A 17,298-nucleotide genomic window follows, 5' to 3' on the forward strand; every position below is an offset into this window, starting at 1 on the left:
TGAAGAATGTAATTTCATATGGAAAAATTCAAAACTTGAACGAAATCGGTTGAATAGTCCCTGAGAAATCAAATTTTAAACGTCTGTTTTGTTTTATTTATTTTTTTAAATCGATTTCTCAGGAACCGTTTGACAAATTTCGTCTTTTCCTATTTAAAATTTTATTAAATAAAATTATAAATAATTATTAAAAGTTATTTTTGGGGAATTATCTTCGGATAATTGAATTTTATAACTGTGTGCGAAAATGTTTCAATTCAGAGTAGAATTAACATTAAGGGGTTCAAAGTTAGGCAGCCTTCCTGATCAAACTACTAGCATATATTTTGGGGTTTAGGAATCATAATTCGTCGAAAATAAGGTATGTCTCTGACTAAGTTATTATTATTTTTTTTTTTTGTCTGATTTTGCAACTTAAAATATAGTCTGTAGTAATTATCATATTTTATCCTTTAAGACCTGATGCAATTTGAAGGTACTTATTTTTTCTAGTATAATTAGCTCAAAAAGTAAAAAGTGCTAGGACAATTATTCTGCTACGAACATTAATCTAAGAAATTAAAGGTTATCTATAAGCACTGGAATACATTATTAAATTTACGATTTAATTCTATGTTTGAAATGGATACTCTTAATATTAAAATGATAGTTACTTGAAATGAAAATTTCTACTAAGTTTAAATTTGTTTTAAAAACCGCTATGCACGCAATGAGTTTGTGAATAATCGGCACGATGTGCCTTATTTCGTAACTTAAAATATCTTCGGCACTTACCCTGTTATTTGGAATGCAATTATAAAAAATTAAATATGAACAATGATTAATGAAAAAAAATAAAAATTCTCTGCAAAATTGTTATAACGAAATTTATAAATATATGATTTATAAATAAATGATTCAATAAAAAAATGAATAATTTATTATCAATTCTTAAAATCTCAAAGTTTTCCTTGAAAATTTCATATTGCAAAAAATTATTTTTAAAGCAATAATTTAATTATGAACTTATATTCCGTAAAAATTATGTATATCAATGTTAAATTTTTGCCATATGCGATTTTTATGATTAATTATTGTTTCTAGAAATGCGATTTCACGATTGATTTCAAAAGTTTATTTCTAATGAATTAAAAAACTTTTAAAGTGATATTTCTATTTTAAGGGACATTGTTCAGTTTCAAGTGTATATTTTATAAGTAACAAGGTTCCACTTAAAAACGTAAAATTGACATACCTGATAATTGCGTAATAAAAATTTGAACCTGGGGGACAAATTTTTTTTTTTTAAATTCTAATTTCCAGCTTCATCTCGAAAGCCTCCCTCTCAAATGAAATATCAATTCCACCATAACCAATATTGAATCATGACGCAATACAAGAAAAAAAAAACTTCCCTACTAAAAAAACGCTTTATCTCCATCAAATATCGATACCGTTTAAAGAACTCATCGCTATCCAGAGGGAAAAAAAAGGAAAAATAAATAAAATAAGTAAATAAATGACTTCCTAAAAAAAAGGAGGGGGGTAGAAAAATTTTTCTGCTCCCTTGGAATAATTTTTTTTCCCCTTGAGAATGGAGTGGGGGGTCATTCCCTCAATCCCTAATCTTCTGAGGGTGCATATAATTTTCCTGCTGCACATCTCAACTCAAAGAATGTGTGTGCGCCAGCAAAAAAGTGAAGCACTCAATCCAAGTACAGAACGTGTAGAATTTTTTTTTTGTTCTTGTAACCGTGAGAATGATTGTTAACGTGCGTGCGTGCAGGACGTGGTTTTCTCCATTTGCCTGTGTCCGAGCGGGAATATACATTGCAATAAAAATGCGTGCCGTGCAAGTTTTTTTCTTCCTCCCAGCAATCTCCCAGAGAGGGAGAATCGCAAAATTGCTTGCAGCTTCCTTTGTTGTGCGAGATGGGGAAAGTTGTGATTTTGGTGAATAAGGTCACAGTTTCAAGGTTAAGCTCACTTGCTTCCTTCAAAGCATGTAAATTACAACAATAAACAATTAGCTACAAACATTTGTTCGTTTCTCTTTATTTAGAAAGGTAATTCTAAATATTATATAATGCTTTAGGTTAATTGAACAATCCCGCTCTTTGCGACTCTTAATCACTTTGAAATAAGCGAGCTAAGTGGAAATATTTCCAATATTGTTAGTCTGCTAAACAGTTTTTAGGCTTATTGCAATGGGCTAATTTACCTTTAAGGCTTATTAGTTGCAGTTTGGTTAAAAAAAAAGGTCCAATTTATCAGTTAGTAGACTTTATTTCACGCAGTTTTCAATATTCTTAGAACAAAAATGTTAGTGCAATGATAGAAAATGCAGAAGTTTAAAGTGGCTTTAATTCATTGACCGCGAAAAGCTTAATAGAAAATCAACTCATTGAACTTGATTTTTAACATTAAAATTGTAAGAACTGTAGAATAAAATGAGAGAAATAATGTATGAAAATGAGAATTATACTTTATTCTTTATATCTCTCTAAACTTAAAGGGAAAAAAAAATAGTAAGGACTGCCGACGCTGTTTTGGCTTCATTTTCTTTAAAAATTGACCGTTCCATGTATCTTTCCCTAACAAGATCTTTATTTTTTAAGCTCGCGATCTAGTAGATGTCAATCAAAAGTATCAAAAGAAAGAGTATTTGTTGCCGGATATAAATGCTAGCATTAATAGAAATTTTTTTAAAAAAAGAAAAGAATAAACTTAATAAATAGCGATAAAAACCATTCTCAATCAAAATTATTCTTATTCTCTTCAATGAGTACATTTATTTCCCCTCATTTTGTTACTTAGGTTACTTTTTTTTTCTCCAATTTCAGATGAAAATTTTTCAACTCAAGGTAATCGTCTATTTCGTTACGATAAACAAAACGTTCTTTCATGAAGCTAATATAATTGTATATTTTGAAATCAAATTGTACAGTGTTTTTGTGGGAAATATTTACGTTTAATACTTTCATCGCGGCAGTGACGCTCCTTGTGAACGTAAGAGTTCCCCCACAGCACTAAAATTGAAATAAAACGTAAATTCTTTTAAAACCGAATTATTTTACTTTAAAAATCGATTGCAATCAATAATCATATTTCTTAATTCAACATCAGAGCACAGTGAGTATTCCTAGAAGACGAGTTACCTTGTTCGTCGCGATGAATGATGTTGGTAAACGGAGCGAGCAGTGTGTGGAGCCTACTGGTTTCTTATAAAAATGTAACGAAACGGCTCATGCATGCGTATATGTCTGCATACCGGATCGCGGTCTACTGTAGACACTAAAAATACAACATTCAACATAAATGAGTACAGCTGTAAACAAATTTCGAAGCCCGATTTTCGATTCAGAGACATTTAAAAACAATGGAATTTTCTCAATGATCCACTGTTTAAATTAAACGATAGATGGTCCAGTTTTGTCAAAGATTTTATAGATCATCAGTGGTGTTTGCTAGCTTACAGGTCTAATCAAAAAAGTTAAGCGTTCTGTTCTTATTTTTATTCATTTTTCATCAAATTAATATAGCACTTCTAAAGTTACGTGTAACCACGTATTTGTTTATAGTTTTGCTATGAAAACGTGTATTACTGTAAAACTACATAATTTAAAATCAACGGCAATGGAAATTTTAAAAAAAAAGTTAATTTTGTACTGAAAAGATAAATTAAAGGAGAAATAGTACTAATTCGTTGAGAAGAAACGTAAGAAAACGTTGATACCTAAACGTAAAAAAAACGTAGTAATATTGATCCAAATAATTTTTAATTTTGGTTGTCGTTATATTTACTGTAAAAAAATAAACTATGTACTATAAAGCAAAATTATTGGAGAAATGGTACTAACTCGTTTAAGTGAGCTTAAAAAATTTACGAACTATTATTTTTTGGCAATATTGCTTAATTAATTTTGGTAATAGGAATTATTTTTATTTTATAACCGTCGTTGAACAGCTGACCCAATTTTTTTTTTTTATTACTAATGTTCAACTCCGTAGCCTTGTAATTTTGAACCCAATTCGGTAGACAAGATACTTCCTAGATCAAGTATTAGGAGAAATTTGATATCGTGGATGGAACTAAATACGGGTTTTGAAGGAAGTAACCCATATTTGAGTTGCATGGAGATCAAAGCCATGAAAACTTCCCACAGTTAGCCCGACGGCAAGGGAACGCTAACCCATTATATGTCTACCACTAAGGATATTTTTACGTTTGCACTGTGGTCGGTGCGGAATTCGTACCGACCAGCCATCGCTGGGATTCAACCCGATTCACCTCCTTGGAAGGCGAACGAATAGGTATTATTTTATTTCATAACCTTCGTTGAACAGCCGACCGAGTTAACAACTACCAACTCCGTAGCCTTGTAATTTTGAACCCAATCCAGAAGACAAGGGAACTCCTTAATCAAGCATTGGGAGAAATTTGTCTTCGTGGAGGTCTTTTTGATGGAACTAACCCGCATTTGCGTTACATGGAGAGGAAAACCACCCACGGTTAGCTTGACGGCAAGGGGACTTTAACCCATGGGATATTTTACGTCAGCACTGTGGTCACTGCGAGCCGGGTGCGGAATTTGAATCGATCAGAGAATTCGACCCCGGTTCACCTCATTGGAAGGCAAAAACTCTATCCCCTGAGCCACCACGGCTCAATAGGTTTATTTGAAGTTTTTTTCTTTTTTAAAAAAGAGAGCTATGTATTAAAAAGCAAAATTAATATAGAAAATTTACTTATTCGTAATGGGGAACCGCAAAAAAGCCACTACACTATTATTGACGCCAATGATGCTTAATTTTGGTTATGGGTACTACTGGCATTATGGTAATTTGTGCGGTTTTAATAGATACCAAAGTATTTTATGTGTAAATTTGGTACCTATTAAAGCTGCACCATTACAGTGCATTTTTATGATAGATACTGCGGAAATAGGTTTTTTACGGCTACCCGAAATTAACAAGAGAAAGTTGCTTGATTGTGGTAAATTTTAAATAGCATCACAGTCAACTCGAGCAACAGCGGATGTCAATGATTACACTTAATCTTGATGAGATGAACTACTCAATGATTGGATTGGAATTTCGTTTTGCCTAATCTAATAACATAAACAATCGGAATGCATGATTTCGTAGTGGTGTTTAGTAAGTACTATTTTACTGATTCTCTTTTTCAAATGCAAAGAACGGACATTCAGTTTCATATATATATATACAAAACGTGAGATTCACAGTGATTCTGCAATTTTTGTGGCAACTTCTTTTAATTTAAGGTGTCAAGCTGTTAACGCTAACATCGCGCAAGTTAATACTTCTATAAAAACTGATTTTATGCTCGCTCTCTTTTTTTTTAAAACTCCGAATCATAAATAAGATTATACCATTTATTAATGAAAGTTAGCATAAGTATAAATTCTTTTTCTTACAAATATAATTAATCCCGGATATCCAAAATTTTTGGAATACGTTTACAGGTGATTAAATTGCTAAGTTTAGAAATTTATGAGTTTCTATGATAAAGAAAAAAAGTGTTTTCTTTTTAAAGCAACATAATCCTACAAACCAATATTGTTTGAAGAAATGTTTTCTTTGTAAGTTTTATTTGTTTTCAATTTAGCTTTTAAGAAAATTATAAAACATGATAAGATATAAATTTCTAATGTAAATTTTGAAATATAGCACTTTGCTAAGCTATAAAATTCACAATTTTGAAACTCGATATTAATTTCTTTTAATTAATAGAAAAATAACTCCCATACTCATTAAGTCGTTAATGTGAAGAAATAAATAGAGGAAACAATCATTTTTTAGAACGAAATTCTTAAAAAAGTAAATAAATAAAAAAAAATTGTGTTTGGCTATAGAGCAAAATTAGGAAATTTAGTCACAGTGGCTAGTTGTAGCATTTTTAAGAGTGGCCACTTTTACAAAAAATTTAAACGATTGAAAAAAAAATTCTTGACATTAATAATGTAAAGCATTTCTTAAAATCTAGTCAATATTACAAGGTTCATTTCTAAAATGAAGAAAAAATTACGAAACAAGTGTGAAATAAAATAATTTTCATAATGTAAAATATTCATAATTCCATATTTATTAAAAAAATATATTAAAATGCACACATGGTGCATTTTCGTCTAAAAAAGTGGCGATCGAATGGCAAACAATTTTTTAATCGCCATTTGTAATAATTGTCACCCTGTGGCCGTTGGTAAGCGTTTAGTTTGCCCTATAATATATGCCACTCGCATTCAATCAGATTTAGGATGATTTCAAACATTATATATAGAGAATAATTTCATAAACTTTTTCTGACACATAATTATTCAGAGTTAGCTAACTTTTAACTTTTTATTTTATTTTAGAGAACATTTATGGTATTCAAATAAAACCAACCTGTAAAAAAAAAGTATCTATTGATCTCGTACAAAGTGATCCACTGTACGGTAAGAGATTAAGCATTGAAACTGTAAAAATAAGTTCGTTGTTAATTAAAAAATCTCTTAGTTAATTAGACAAAGTTTAAAATCAGCTAGAGTTAATTGATTCCAAATCCTGTAAATATCGTCAAACGCTTTTTTTTTCTGTTTGCAATCGTAAAAAAATACTTGATTTTTAACTATTTTTTAATTATATACTGACTGTTATAGTTTATACTATATTAAAAATACTAAGGAGATTACTGTTTAGTTACCTTAATCCGTCTACTATTGGGGATGATTCCATGTTTTCTTTCAAATTTAAAATGGTTATTAACTTTCTTAACAAGAAAATCAACTTAAATGTTTTTCTACTTACATTCTCACACTTTCAGAGAAGAAATTTTAGAAGTGACAGGGAAGTGATAGCAATACAAATAAATACAAGCAAAAATAATCTTATATATATAATTCTCTTACGTGGCTCCCAAATTTTGGCTGTATTTCTTTTCCGCCGCTGGCAGCGTTTGCTTTGTTTTGTTTACGTTACTATATCTCTTACACGGCGAATCGACCAATGAGTGCCGCTAAAAATGTCACATGCCAAATCTAGCTGAGGTGGCTCAACATATAGCGCTTTTAAAAACGGAAACTGAAATAACCAGAGAGCATCAGCTGCGGCAATCTCATACAATTAAGCTAGGCAGAAGTGAGTAGTCTTTGTCGATAGATCTCTATTTTAGTATTTTGTCGAAAGCGCTTTTTTTCACGAATTTATATATTACGAATTTATTTGACGATTTTTGATTTTTATATCACGAATTATACTAGAGCACATTTCTAATAGGTTTAACGAATTACATGCCATTTATTTGAATTCAAATTTATTTTAATGACTTAGTATTTACTAAAATGATGTTACTTTTTTTTAAAAAAAAAAAGTTTTTATATGGATTTGAATGACTGTTTTGAATTCTTAGAATTTTGTGCACTTGCGAAGCAAATCATATAAGATTGCGTAGCAAATTTCGGGGGTTAGCGAGCAGGGGGCCAGCCCACTAGTTTTATATATTGCTTAATTTCAAAGACTCCGTTGTATGGTTATTAAGCACTTATGAATTTGTTTTACTAATTTATGTGTGGCGGGGGCTAAAATAGTTTAAAATTATGAAATCAAGTTAAAGCCAAATCATATAGAATGACATAAATTTCACTTACACTTTAGATACGAATACAAAAAGGATTATCTGGTTTTTAGAATGAACAAATAACTTAAATATTTTACAAGTTATTAATTTTTTTTGAAAAATTGCCATTTTGGCGATATTTTTCCACCTCTAGATGAAAATTATCAAAATCTCAGCCTCATTCTCTGTTTTTGCAAATTTTTATAAACCAGATAATGCAGCATTGGGATCAGTTTTGAAATATTAAAAAATTAGACCATAAACGCCTTTCATTTTCACGAAACTGTGGCTTTTCTCCATATTAATGTTTTACGCCATTTTCAAACAAAGCAGAGACAGCGCAGGCTTTAGATAGGTTAAACTTGACCTAACAGTGATGAGTGATGCATAACTATTGCAAACTCACAGCAGTTATGCAAATAACATATTATTCGCTAAAAAACATAATTTCATATGACGATGGCGTATTCGAAAAACAGTCTTTATTAATGCGAACGGCGTAGGTCGAGAGTAACTCGAAATCAGCCGACGTCAGCAGGATTTGAACTTGTGCTAGTTTGTTCATGCTATAGAATAAAAATAAATGTTAAAGATACAGAGAAAGATAGATATATAAAGTTAAAGATATAGAGAAAACACGAAAAATAATATACTAAAGATTAATGAAAAGAAAAGAAGAAAAATTATTAAAATAAAAAAATCGGAAAGCAAAATAATGAAAATATATATTATCTTCTAGGACCTAGGTCAATATGAGCAAAGGTGGGATTAAAATAATTTAAAATCTGTTAATTTAATATTGACGCTTAAAGGCTGTTCTTAACAAAAAGTGAACACAGTCTAGTCTCACTAAACAAATTGGGTTTTGATGATTTTAAACCCAATTTTTGTTATCCCAAGCTGAATACTGATTGGTCAGAAATGTTTCCGCCTATTTTTTTAACCCATACATTAAGACCGGTTCATTATGGTACTCCTAGTATATTTGAAAACGATATTAGTTTGAACGGATGGAAAGTCAAATTTTTCAATTTAAAATAGTCGTTCTTAGAACTAACATCTTATCTACGTTTCACCACGTGTAACGTTGTAGACATTATTTGAGATAATTAATCTAAACTCAATAGAAAAAACTAATCTGATATATTTCCGCCTTGAAATCGTTCCTGACCTATGTTTTTTTAATTTTTTTATTAGCCTTTAAGTCTACTTTTAAGTAAATTGGAGGAATATTAAAAAAGGCATCTGCTGATTTTGTTTTGTTACTAAAAACGAAGAGAATAAAAAATATAAAAAAAGCCTCAGTCAAGGACAAGGAAATATATTAAGAAAACAAGAGTAGTAAGTCGTTTTTGCTGAGATAATATCGCATAAAAAGCATTGTTTCTAAGAAAAATTATCTATAGGATTAGAATATACTAAGTAAAAAAAAAATAAAAACTTTGTTTCAACATATTATTTGAAAAATTTTAAAGAGAGTTTTTTTAATTTTTTATACTAGCAATAGAAAAGATCATAAAAGTATTACAAATTTTAATTTCTCTTTCCCTAATAAATATTTTGGATGCAATAACAAGTTATTTTGAGCGATTTATGAATACATTTGCTATTAAAATATTCCTCATATTAAAATTTCAGTTTTTAAAAAAAACATATTTATGCTTTAAATGTAAATAAAGAATAAAGTGATGACGCATTAAGTTATTTCAACATTTTATTTAAGAACCAGAATTGGAATATGAGATTTTATTATTGCTGTCTACGCAGAATAAGTAAAAATAGTTTGCAATGCGCTCTTCATAAATTGTCACCGCAAACCAAACCTACCATAATCAAATGAAATTAGTTTTATAGATTTTTTTTTATGAACAATAAAATGTACTTTAACTTATAATTTTTTAACATAAATTTTCCTCTTCTAGAGAAATATAACGTTCTCTAAGTTCAGCTATTTTTTTCGTCCTGTTTTAATAATTATCCCTCATAGTCTAACTTCGATTGAAATATTTTTTTAAGATATACCTTTTAGTTTTTTCATTCAATTAATAAGCTTATGGAAACAAAACATTTCTAAACAGTTTTACGATAAGCTGCATTTGAAATCTCTTGCCTTTTGGATATACAATGATGAATAAGACAATAATTGCTATAGAAAGGAAACGTAATGTAATTTTTAAAAATTATAAAGATATGAAAGGTAAAAAAATACATAAATACTCAAGGTAAAAAAAATAAACACAAAATATAGAACCACTTCGGATTCTTATACGATTAGTCTTTTCTTACTTAAAGCTGAACTAGAAAATTATAAGAATTGTAAGAATAATACGCCATAATTTTTGGTCCGCTTAGTAAGTTTATAGGAACGAGTCATTATAATGGATATAAGCTTGTAATTGTTATCATGGATAAATAAAGCGATTATGGTAATGGAGAGAATTTTTCAATGTTCTATTTTATACACAATTTTTTTTGTAATCAAAATAGAATCATCAAATGTCATTTAGATTCGATGTTATTTTTGAAAACCAAATAGGATAAATTTTTTATTTCGCGAAAAATCAAGGCGGTTTGTTAAAGCAAAAATTACAGCTTTGTAAAGGTTAAAGCAGATAGTTGTTTTTCATTCTGTTCGTAATATTTCCCACCCTATCTTGTTTTGAAAACTATTTTTTCTTCTTCTTTTCGTTTGACTTTGGTTAGATTTCAAGTCACTCTTTTCCACCTATCTGCAAAGCCTTACGAGGACACTTTTTTATCGTTTGCACTTACGGAAATGGTCGCTTGCATGGTTGGGGACCAGTTTTTCACTTTTATTCTTTCGAAACCGAGTTACGGTCTTCCAAGAAAGCGAATCCCAGAGGCGATGATCACGCGTTGGCGATAAGCTGCAGATCACTCCCCCCCCCCTTAATTTTTTTTCTTATATTCTTTCTCATGGCTTTGTTGACGCGTAAGAGAAGAGAAGGAAAAAAAATCAGAAAGTGTGCGCCTTGCGTGTAAATGCTGCTGGCCTTGACACCGGCGTCACCTATCAGGCTTGGTCCGAAACTGGATTTCCTGCAAAGAATGTCACGCGAAACGCGCGTTGGTCCCCCCTGCACGACGCGCACGCAGTTAGTTTTTCTTTACTTTGTCTCTCTTTTTTATTTTTCTCTCTACCTCTCCTCTCCCTAATCCAAAAGAGTTCTTGCTCGCTCACCGAATGTTCGGTCCAGAAAAAGCTCATTACAGCGGCGAGCATTATCGACGAATCGTCTATTCCTTTTTCCCTGCAGCGCACGTGAGGAAGTGTTTTTTTCCTCTCTCTCTCCTTTTCAAACCATTTTCGGTATAATGAATTTAGAGACTTGACTGGAGAGAATAAAGTGTGAAATCTTATTTTGTGAGAGCGAACGAAGGATTTCAATTTACTATTTAAATGTTTTAAAATATTTCTGAGAGAGGTATATCGAAAGGTTTTTTAACTTTTAAAAGATTAATTTCGTGTCTTGTTTTTAAATGCTTTATTTAGAATTAAAAAGGAAAAATATTCTTAAGTGTGACAATGATTTTCAGATTAGATCAAAATAATTTCGAATGAAATATCATTGAAAACTTCTTATCGAAATTTAGTTTATTGGATTTAAGGGTTTAGGTACTTTTAATTATCGTTTAGTGGTAATATTTTAGTTGTTTTTTTAGTTTGAAGGTTTAGACTGTGGTATAGATGATTGCAGAAGTTAATTTTGTGCATGAGGAAAAGAGAAATACTTTCTGAATTGCAGAAAGAATAAATTATTTAACTTTAAAATTAACTTAAATAATATAATAAATTTTTCTTTTTACTTTAATTTTATATGCGTTAAAATTTTAATAAAACACATTTAGATTTAAATCAGGGTTATTTAATATTTCTGTAATAAAAAAATATATTCAAATTAACTAAATATTTTGTAAAAAAAAGTAGTTATTAAGTTGTAAAGAATTATAATTTTTTGATATCTTTTATAGGATCTTACAAATATGGAGCTTGATAGAGTGTCCTCTCTAACAAAGAAAAACTAAATATGGACCAGTATGAGTTTGATCCATCAGATAGCAGAGATGAGCTACCTCTTCAACCAATACGTCACCACGAGCCAGGAGAAATTACATCTTCCATTCGAGAAATGCCAAATATATCTCACAGTAACTTTAGTTCCTATGACCAAGATGCTAAACATGTACTTAAAAGATCGCTGATGGACACCAATGATCCCCAAAATGGGATCACAACGCAACCACGTTCCAAACAGTTAGACGACATTCCTCAATCTTTTGTAATACAAGCCCAGCACTATGTTGGTTACAAACCGGAAAAAAATAAAAAGTGCCAAGTTTGTGGGAAGCATGCAAGAACGCCCTCTGATTTGTTACGACACATGCGTGTGCACACTGGAGAAAGACCTTTTCCATGTGTGGCCTGTGATAAAACTTTTAAGTGTAAAAGAAGTCAACTCACTCATCAGTACCTCAGCCACGGTATTAAAGATGGTCTGTCAGAACACCGACTCAATGTCTTGGACCACCGCAAAGTCAAAAGAACCAGCACAAAATTGAAAAGTAGTTTCAACAACCAGGTGCCAACTATAATTGAAAAGATGATGCAGAATTCATATATCCAACATCAACTTGAGCAGCAACAACAGCAGCAGCAACAGCAAAACCAACAGCTTCAACAGCAGCCGACTGTGGTACTTGACCAAGATGAAGATACAGAAATAATGGCTGGAGATGAAATATCTAGTATGAGTGATGGCCCAGTGAGTTTTGTAGGATTATTTCACCCCCAAGAAGATGTTTCAGTGAAAGAAGAAGTTAAAGAACAAGATCATGATGATCAAGGTGAACATTTAAATGCGACTGAAGCCGAATGTGAAAGTTACAATGGCAAAACTGATGATGCCAGTAAGAGTAATTGCAAGAGTAGTCTTGTGTTCTCCTTTTCAAAGAAAAAGAAAAAAGACCATTCAAGAAAAGTCCCAATTTTGCGAATCAAAACACATAAATGTACTCATTGTAAAAGGCAATTTCGATCAATTTACACTCTTAGATATCATCTGAGGTCAATGCATGATGAAAAAGTTTATTTAAGTCCAGCCCTGGAGAGTAGACTGAAAAAAAGGCGATGGATACCTCCCCATGTGCGACTTCAAAAGTCCAAAATAACTTCTGGCAGTTCTGCAAACAACAAAAAGGAGAATTCATCAAAAGAAAAACAACAAAAATCAAAATATCCATTTTTACCAACATACCCAATTGATGATATGGAAGAAAAGTTTTTGTCCCATATTCCACAGAATGCACCCCATAACATACAACAGAATAATAAAAATGAAGATCCACTTGATTTGCATTTAAATAGCAATTTAAATCTTGAAATTAAGAAGGAAAAAATAGATAGCTATGAGGATGACATAAACAATAATATTTCGAGAATGAATTGTGAAAAACCAGACAAACATTTGAGAAACTACACTGGGCTCTCTGAAAATGATGCAAAACAGCTGCCATTCTTTACCAGTACATTGCCGATTTCTACAACAAGTGTAAACACTAACACAGCCAGTACAGCTGCTTTCACATTGAATAACACGACAGCAACAAATACTACAAACCCTTTTGTGCTGCCTCCACACATATTTTTTCCCAGTACACCAGCAGCCGAAGAGGGCTTGATGAATGAAAAACCAATATCGTGGGAGAGTTTGCAAGTCACTTCAGAAAGTGTTTTAATCTCAAAACTGGAAGCAGTTCACCCTGGTACGCAACAAAAATACGTGTTATACAAATGTGGTGTTTGTGGCAAAGCATTCGCCAGTTTGAGGGTTATCTGCGGACATTTAGCACTGCATAATGACTCCAACAAAGAAAAAGACTGTGAAAAGTGTGGAGCATCCTTCAAATGGAGAACAGAATTGGATAATCACCTGGAATGCCATCAAGCATCTGACCGAAAATTTGTTCCTACCTCGCCATACTTACCAAGTTACTATGTAAACCCATTTCCTATTCCTGTAGTCACACCAAGTGAACAAAATGTAATGTCAGCCACTAGGTTGTTACCTTATCCATTTTTTCCTATGCCACAACAAATTCCTCCCTTGATGCAACCTGGTTTTTTCCCATTCTTTGCAGCAGCAGCTCTGCAACCACAGATGCAGCAGTCTGGAACAAATAATCACGAAGAAAACCGGAATCAAACATGCTCTCCTTTAGAAAACAATCTAACGACTGAGAGTTATGATGACAAAAACTTGGTTCAGAATTGCACCTTTCAATGTAAGCTATGTCCTAAAACATTCGATAGAATATTTTCTTTGCAGAGGCACGAGAGGATACATAGTGGTGTGAAGGCCTGTTTCTGCAAGATTTGTGGCAGAGGATTCAGTGAACTGAGGAATTTAAGGCATCACATCATACGTTTCCATGCGGAGTCCGCACAGAAAGAACCACTGCCATATAGGAGGCGTCCAAACAGGTTTCGCAATGTTAGTAGTTCTCAAAAGTTAGTTTCGTTCCTCAAGAAAACAGCAGTAAGGATATTGAATTCAATGGGACAGAGCAAAATGGAAACAAATAACTCGGATGATATGAACTCTGAAAAGTTTCAAACAGATGCAACTCAAGAGACCAATAAAGTCCAAGTATTTACTTCCCAACAATCTTCAAGCATTTCTAAATCTCTTCAAGAACAAAACAATGCTGCTGCAATGCCAAAATTATTTGATGCTACCTCTCAGATCACTAGGCTATCACCCTCTCAAGATCTAAGTGAAGTTCCTCCTCCAAAACTATCTCCTGGATTAGCTGAAGATGTAAATATTAAAGCTGAGTCAGATACTGTGAGTACTAATGGTGCTGCTGTAGAGGTACTCCAGGACCCAAAGAGATCCCTTTTGGGTAACAGGCGTAAAGGGAGACCTTTCAAGCTGTCTACAATGGCGACCCATTCTGTAAATATTGGAGAAGATATTTTATTTCCATTGACAGACAGCTGCTTCCTTGAAAAACAAGCAGAAATGATTTCAGAAAGCAGTTTATTGCAAGCTACAGAGATCCTAAGTAAGTTCTAAAGTCAATTGATACATTCTAAACTAATTTTGTGTTTATATTAAACAATTCATGCATGCAAGCAAAATAAATGAATTAAAAAAATAATAAGAGAGATAAATTAATTTTGATGTGTCTTTACCACTTTTACTAGAAATTATACTATAAAATGTTTTTTTCTTCCAAATTATTTCAATATTATTCGACAATTCAATTAAAATGCAAATTAGTTCTTAAAAATTCAATCAAAATGCTTTTATATGATGTTTTTATGTTAAAAAATAAAATAAATCATTTACACAAATTGAAAACTTAGTGATATTTTGATTAAAAAAATTATAGTTACAATAAAGTTGTATGTTATGGTAAATATAGCTGATAAGGAAATTAAAAATTTCCAGATAGCGTACAAAGGAGGAAGAGAAATTTAGTTTATAATTTTCTGACTTGGTATGGATGATTTTGAAAATTAAGGGTTGTGTTTAATTTTTACGAATAATATTTTACTTTTATATGTAGTAGTATGATAAAATATATGTTGAATAGAGTAAAATTTGACAAAGTGTCATAATTTATATAAATTATGATGATATACGTATAATAATTTTTTTATCTACTTAAAATTATACATGAAAAGTAATTTAAGTATGTATAAAGATATGATAGTTATCAGGATTTTAAAATTAATAGAACATTTTTTAAATATTATAAAATAGTAATTTTATTTTATTAAAAAATAGTTAAAATTAAAAAATAGTTGAAAAGTATAAATTTTAAAAAATATAATATATATAAATATTATAATAATATAAAAATATGTATCATAATTTTAATATAATATATATAAAAATATATATAAATATTAAAAAACAGTTAAACTATGTATGAATTGATGCATATTCTTTTAAAAGTGAACATAAATTTTTCTTTCTTTTTAACAAAATTCTCTGGAGAAATGCTGTTTTCACTCTATCATAAAATTATAATTTATTAAGAATTTTCTTAAATGAAACATTAAATATTAGAAAAAATGATTAAAGGACATAGAAGTAACAAAAGAAAGTGGAGAGCAATTAAAAAAGAAGCAAAAGTATTTGGTTTACAATGATAAAATCAGATGGTAATTCAGTACAAATGCTCCACATCATGTTCTCATATTACAGCATTGTTCATTTTGAAAACTGCTTCATTTGTTTATAGGACTGTTTATACTTTAAACAACCTATAACTTTATTTTTTTGGTAATTATTGATTTTTCTTTCAATTATTATTAATGAAAAGAATTCTATTTTCTAGATGGTTGCTTAAAATCAGATGTTGCATTTCCTCAACTAAATTACTTTAATGTTGATCCATCATCTAATGAGCCCATAGATATGAGAAATCCAGTTGTCAAGGAAAAGAAAGAATCTGTGCAGAAAGAAGAAACTAAGAGTAGTGATGAACAAGATAACAAACCAGTTTTCCCTACAGACGCTGGGTAAGAATCACTATTTATTTTTAGTTTCAATTTGGCCTTAATTATTACGCTACACTTGTCTCTATAGTTATGAAAGTCAATTACGAGGTTTTATAATTAATACTTGTTGTCATCCTACTTAATATCTTTTCAGTGTTTTTAATGCAAAAATTATACTTTAAAAAATAATCTTTAGGGCCTAAAATAAAATATCTTATAGAAATTTAACTTTAAGAATTTTAAATAATTAATACTAAAGATAAGTGATGGAAAAAATAATGATTACTAATTATCTTTTATAATTAGTTGTTTTTATGAACAATTTTAACTATTTTTTTATTTACATTTGTTTTATAACTCTTTTGTTAATTATTATGAAGAAATTTTTTTTTAACATAAATTTATTATTGACAGCTTGTTATTTATATTTTATAAAAATTGTTGCCAGCTGAAACAGTTTTCTAAGTATTAGAATGAGAATATATATAGGGGCAAAATATTTTTATGGATAATTTTTTTTCTAACACTTTGTGAAATGCAGAAAAAAAAAATATGCAACTGTGTTATAAAAATAATTGTTAACATTTACTTAATAATAATTTTCAAATATTCTTTTCTATAATGTTTTCAGCATAATTATGATGACAAAAATACTTTGGATTTTTTCAAAATATAGTAACATTTAATTCACAAAATTATGTTATTATATTTGTAATATCTCCAGTAATTTGTAATATATATATATATAGGTTCATTATAATACAAAGTATAAAAAAAATTCCCATCTTTCTTTTCACTTTAAGACGTTAAAGGACACTAGTTTAGGAATTTTAAAAACTTCAATAATTGTGATTTTCATTTATTACCAACAGTTATTCAATATTTTTGAATGAATCATGATCATGAATACTAGTATAATGCAAGTTGTAATTATTATTTTTTAAATTTACAGACTTAGTTTATACAATGACACTACTCAAAACAATTCTAGTCTGAAGTTAGCTGAATCCTATGAATCCAGATGCTTATTCCCTTGCAGTTACTGTCATAAAAGTTTTAATTCCATCACTGACATCAACAGGCATATGAGTTTTCATGCTGGTGAGTTTATTTTATAAAAAAATAATTGTCCATTTCAAATTTAGAAATAGTAACAATAAAGAACGGG

General features: G+C 30.3%; 1 protein-coding gene across 6 annotated transcripts in view; it reads left to right on the forward strand.

The window, feature by feature from the left end:
* The window catches only part of LOC107438301 (uncharacterized), a 94,340-nt gene that overhangs the window by 67,650 nt on the left and 9,392 nt on the right, over positions 1–17,298 (forward strand). For 2 of the 6 annotated variants that reach the window (XM_016050545.4, XM_071178348.2), the window contains exons 1-4: positions 10,717–11,043; positions 11,591–14,683; positions 15,968–16,151; positions 17,083–17,231. In XM_016050545.4, coding sequence (XP_015906031.3) covers positions 11,647–14,683; positions 15,968–16,151; positions 17,083–17,231 — 3,370 coding nt within the window. In that variant the 5' untranslated portion in view covers positions 10,717–11,043; positions 11,591–11,646. The other 4 variants (XM_021146079.4, XM_021146078.4, XM_016050546.5 and 1 more) reach the window with 3 other exon arrangements.

The sequence above is a fragment of the Parasteatoda tepidariorum genome, chromosome 3 (assembly GCF_982258835.1).
Source record: "Parasteatoda tepidariorum strain Cologne lab strain chromosome 3, Ptep-v5.0, whole genome shotgun sequence".
In the NCBI taxonomy this organism is placed as follows: Eukaryota; Metazoa; Arthropoda; class Arachnida; order Araneae; family Theridiidae; genus Parasteatoda; species Parasteatoda tepidariorum.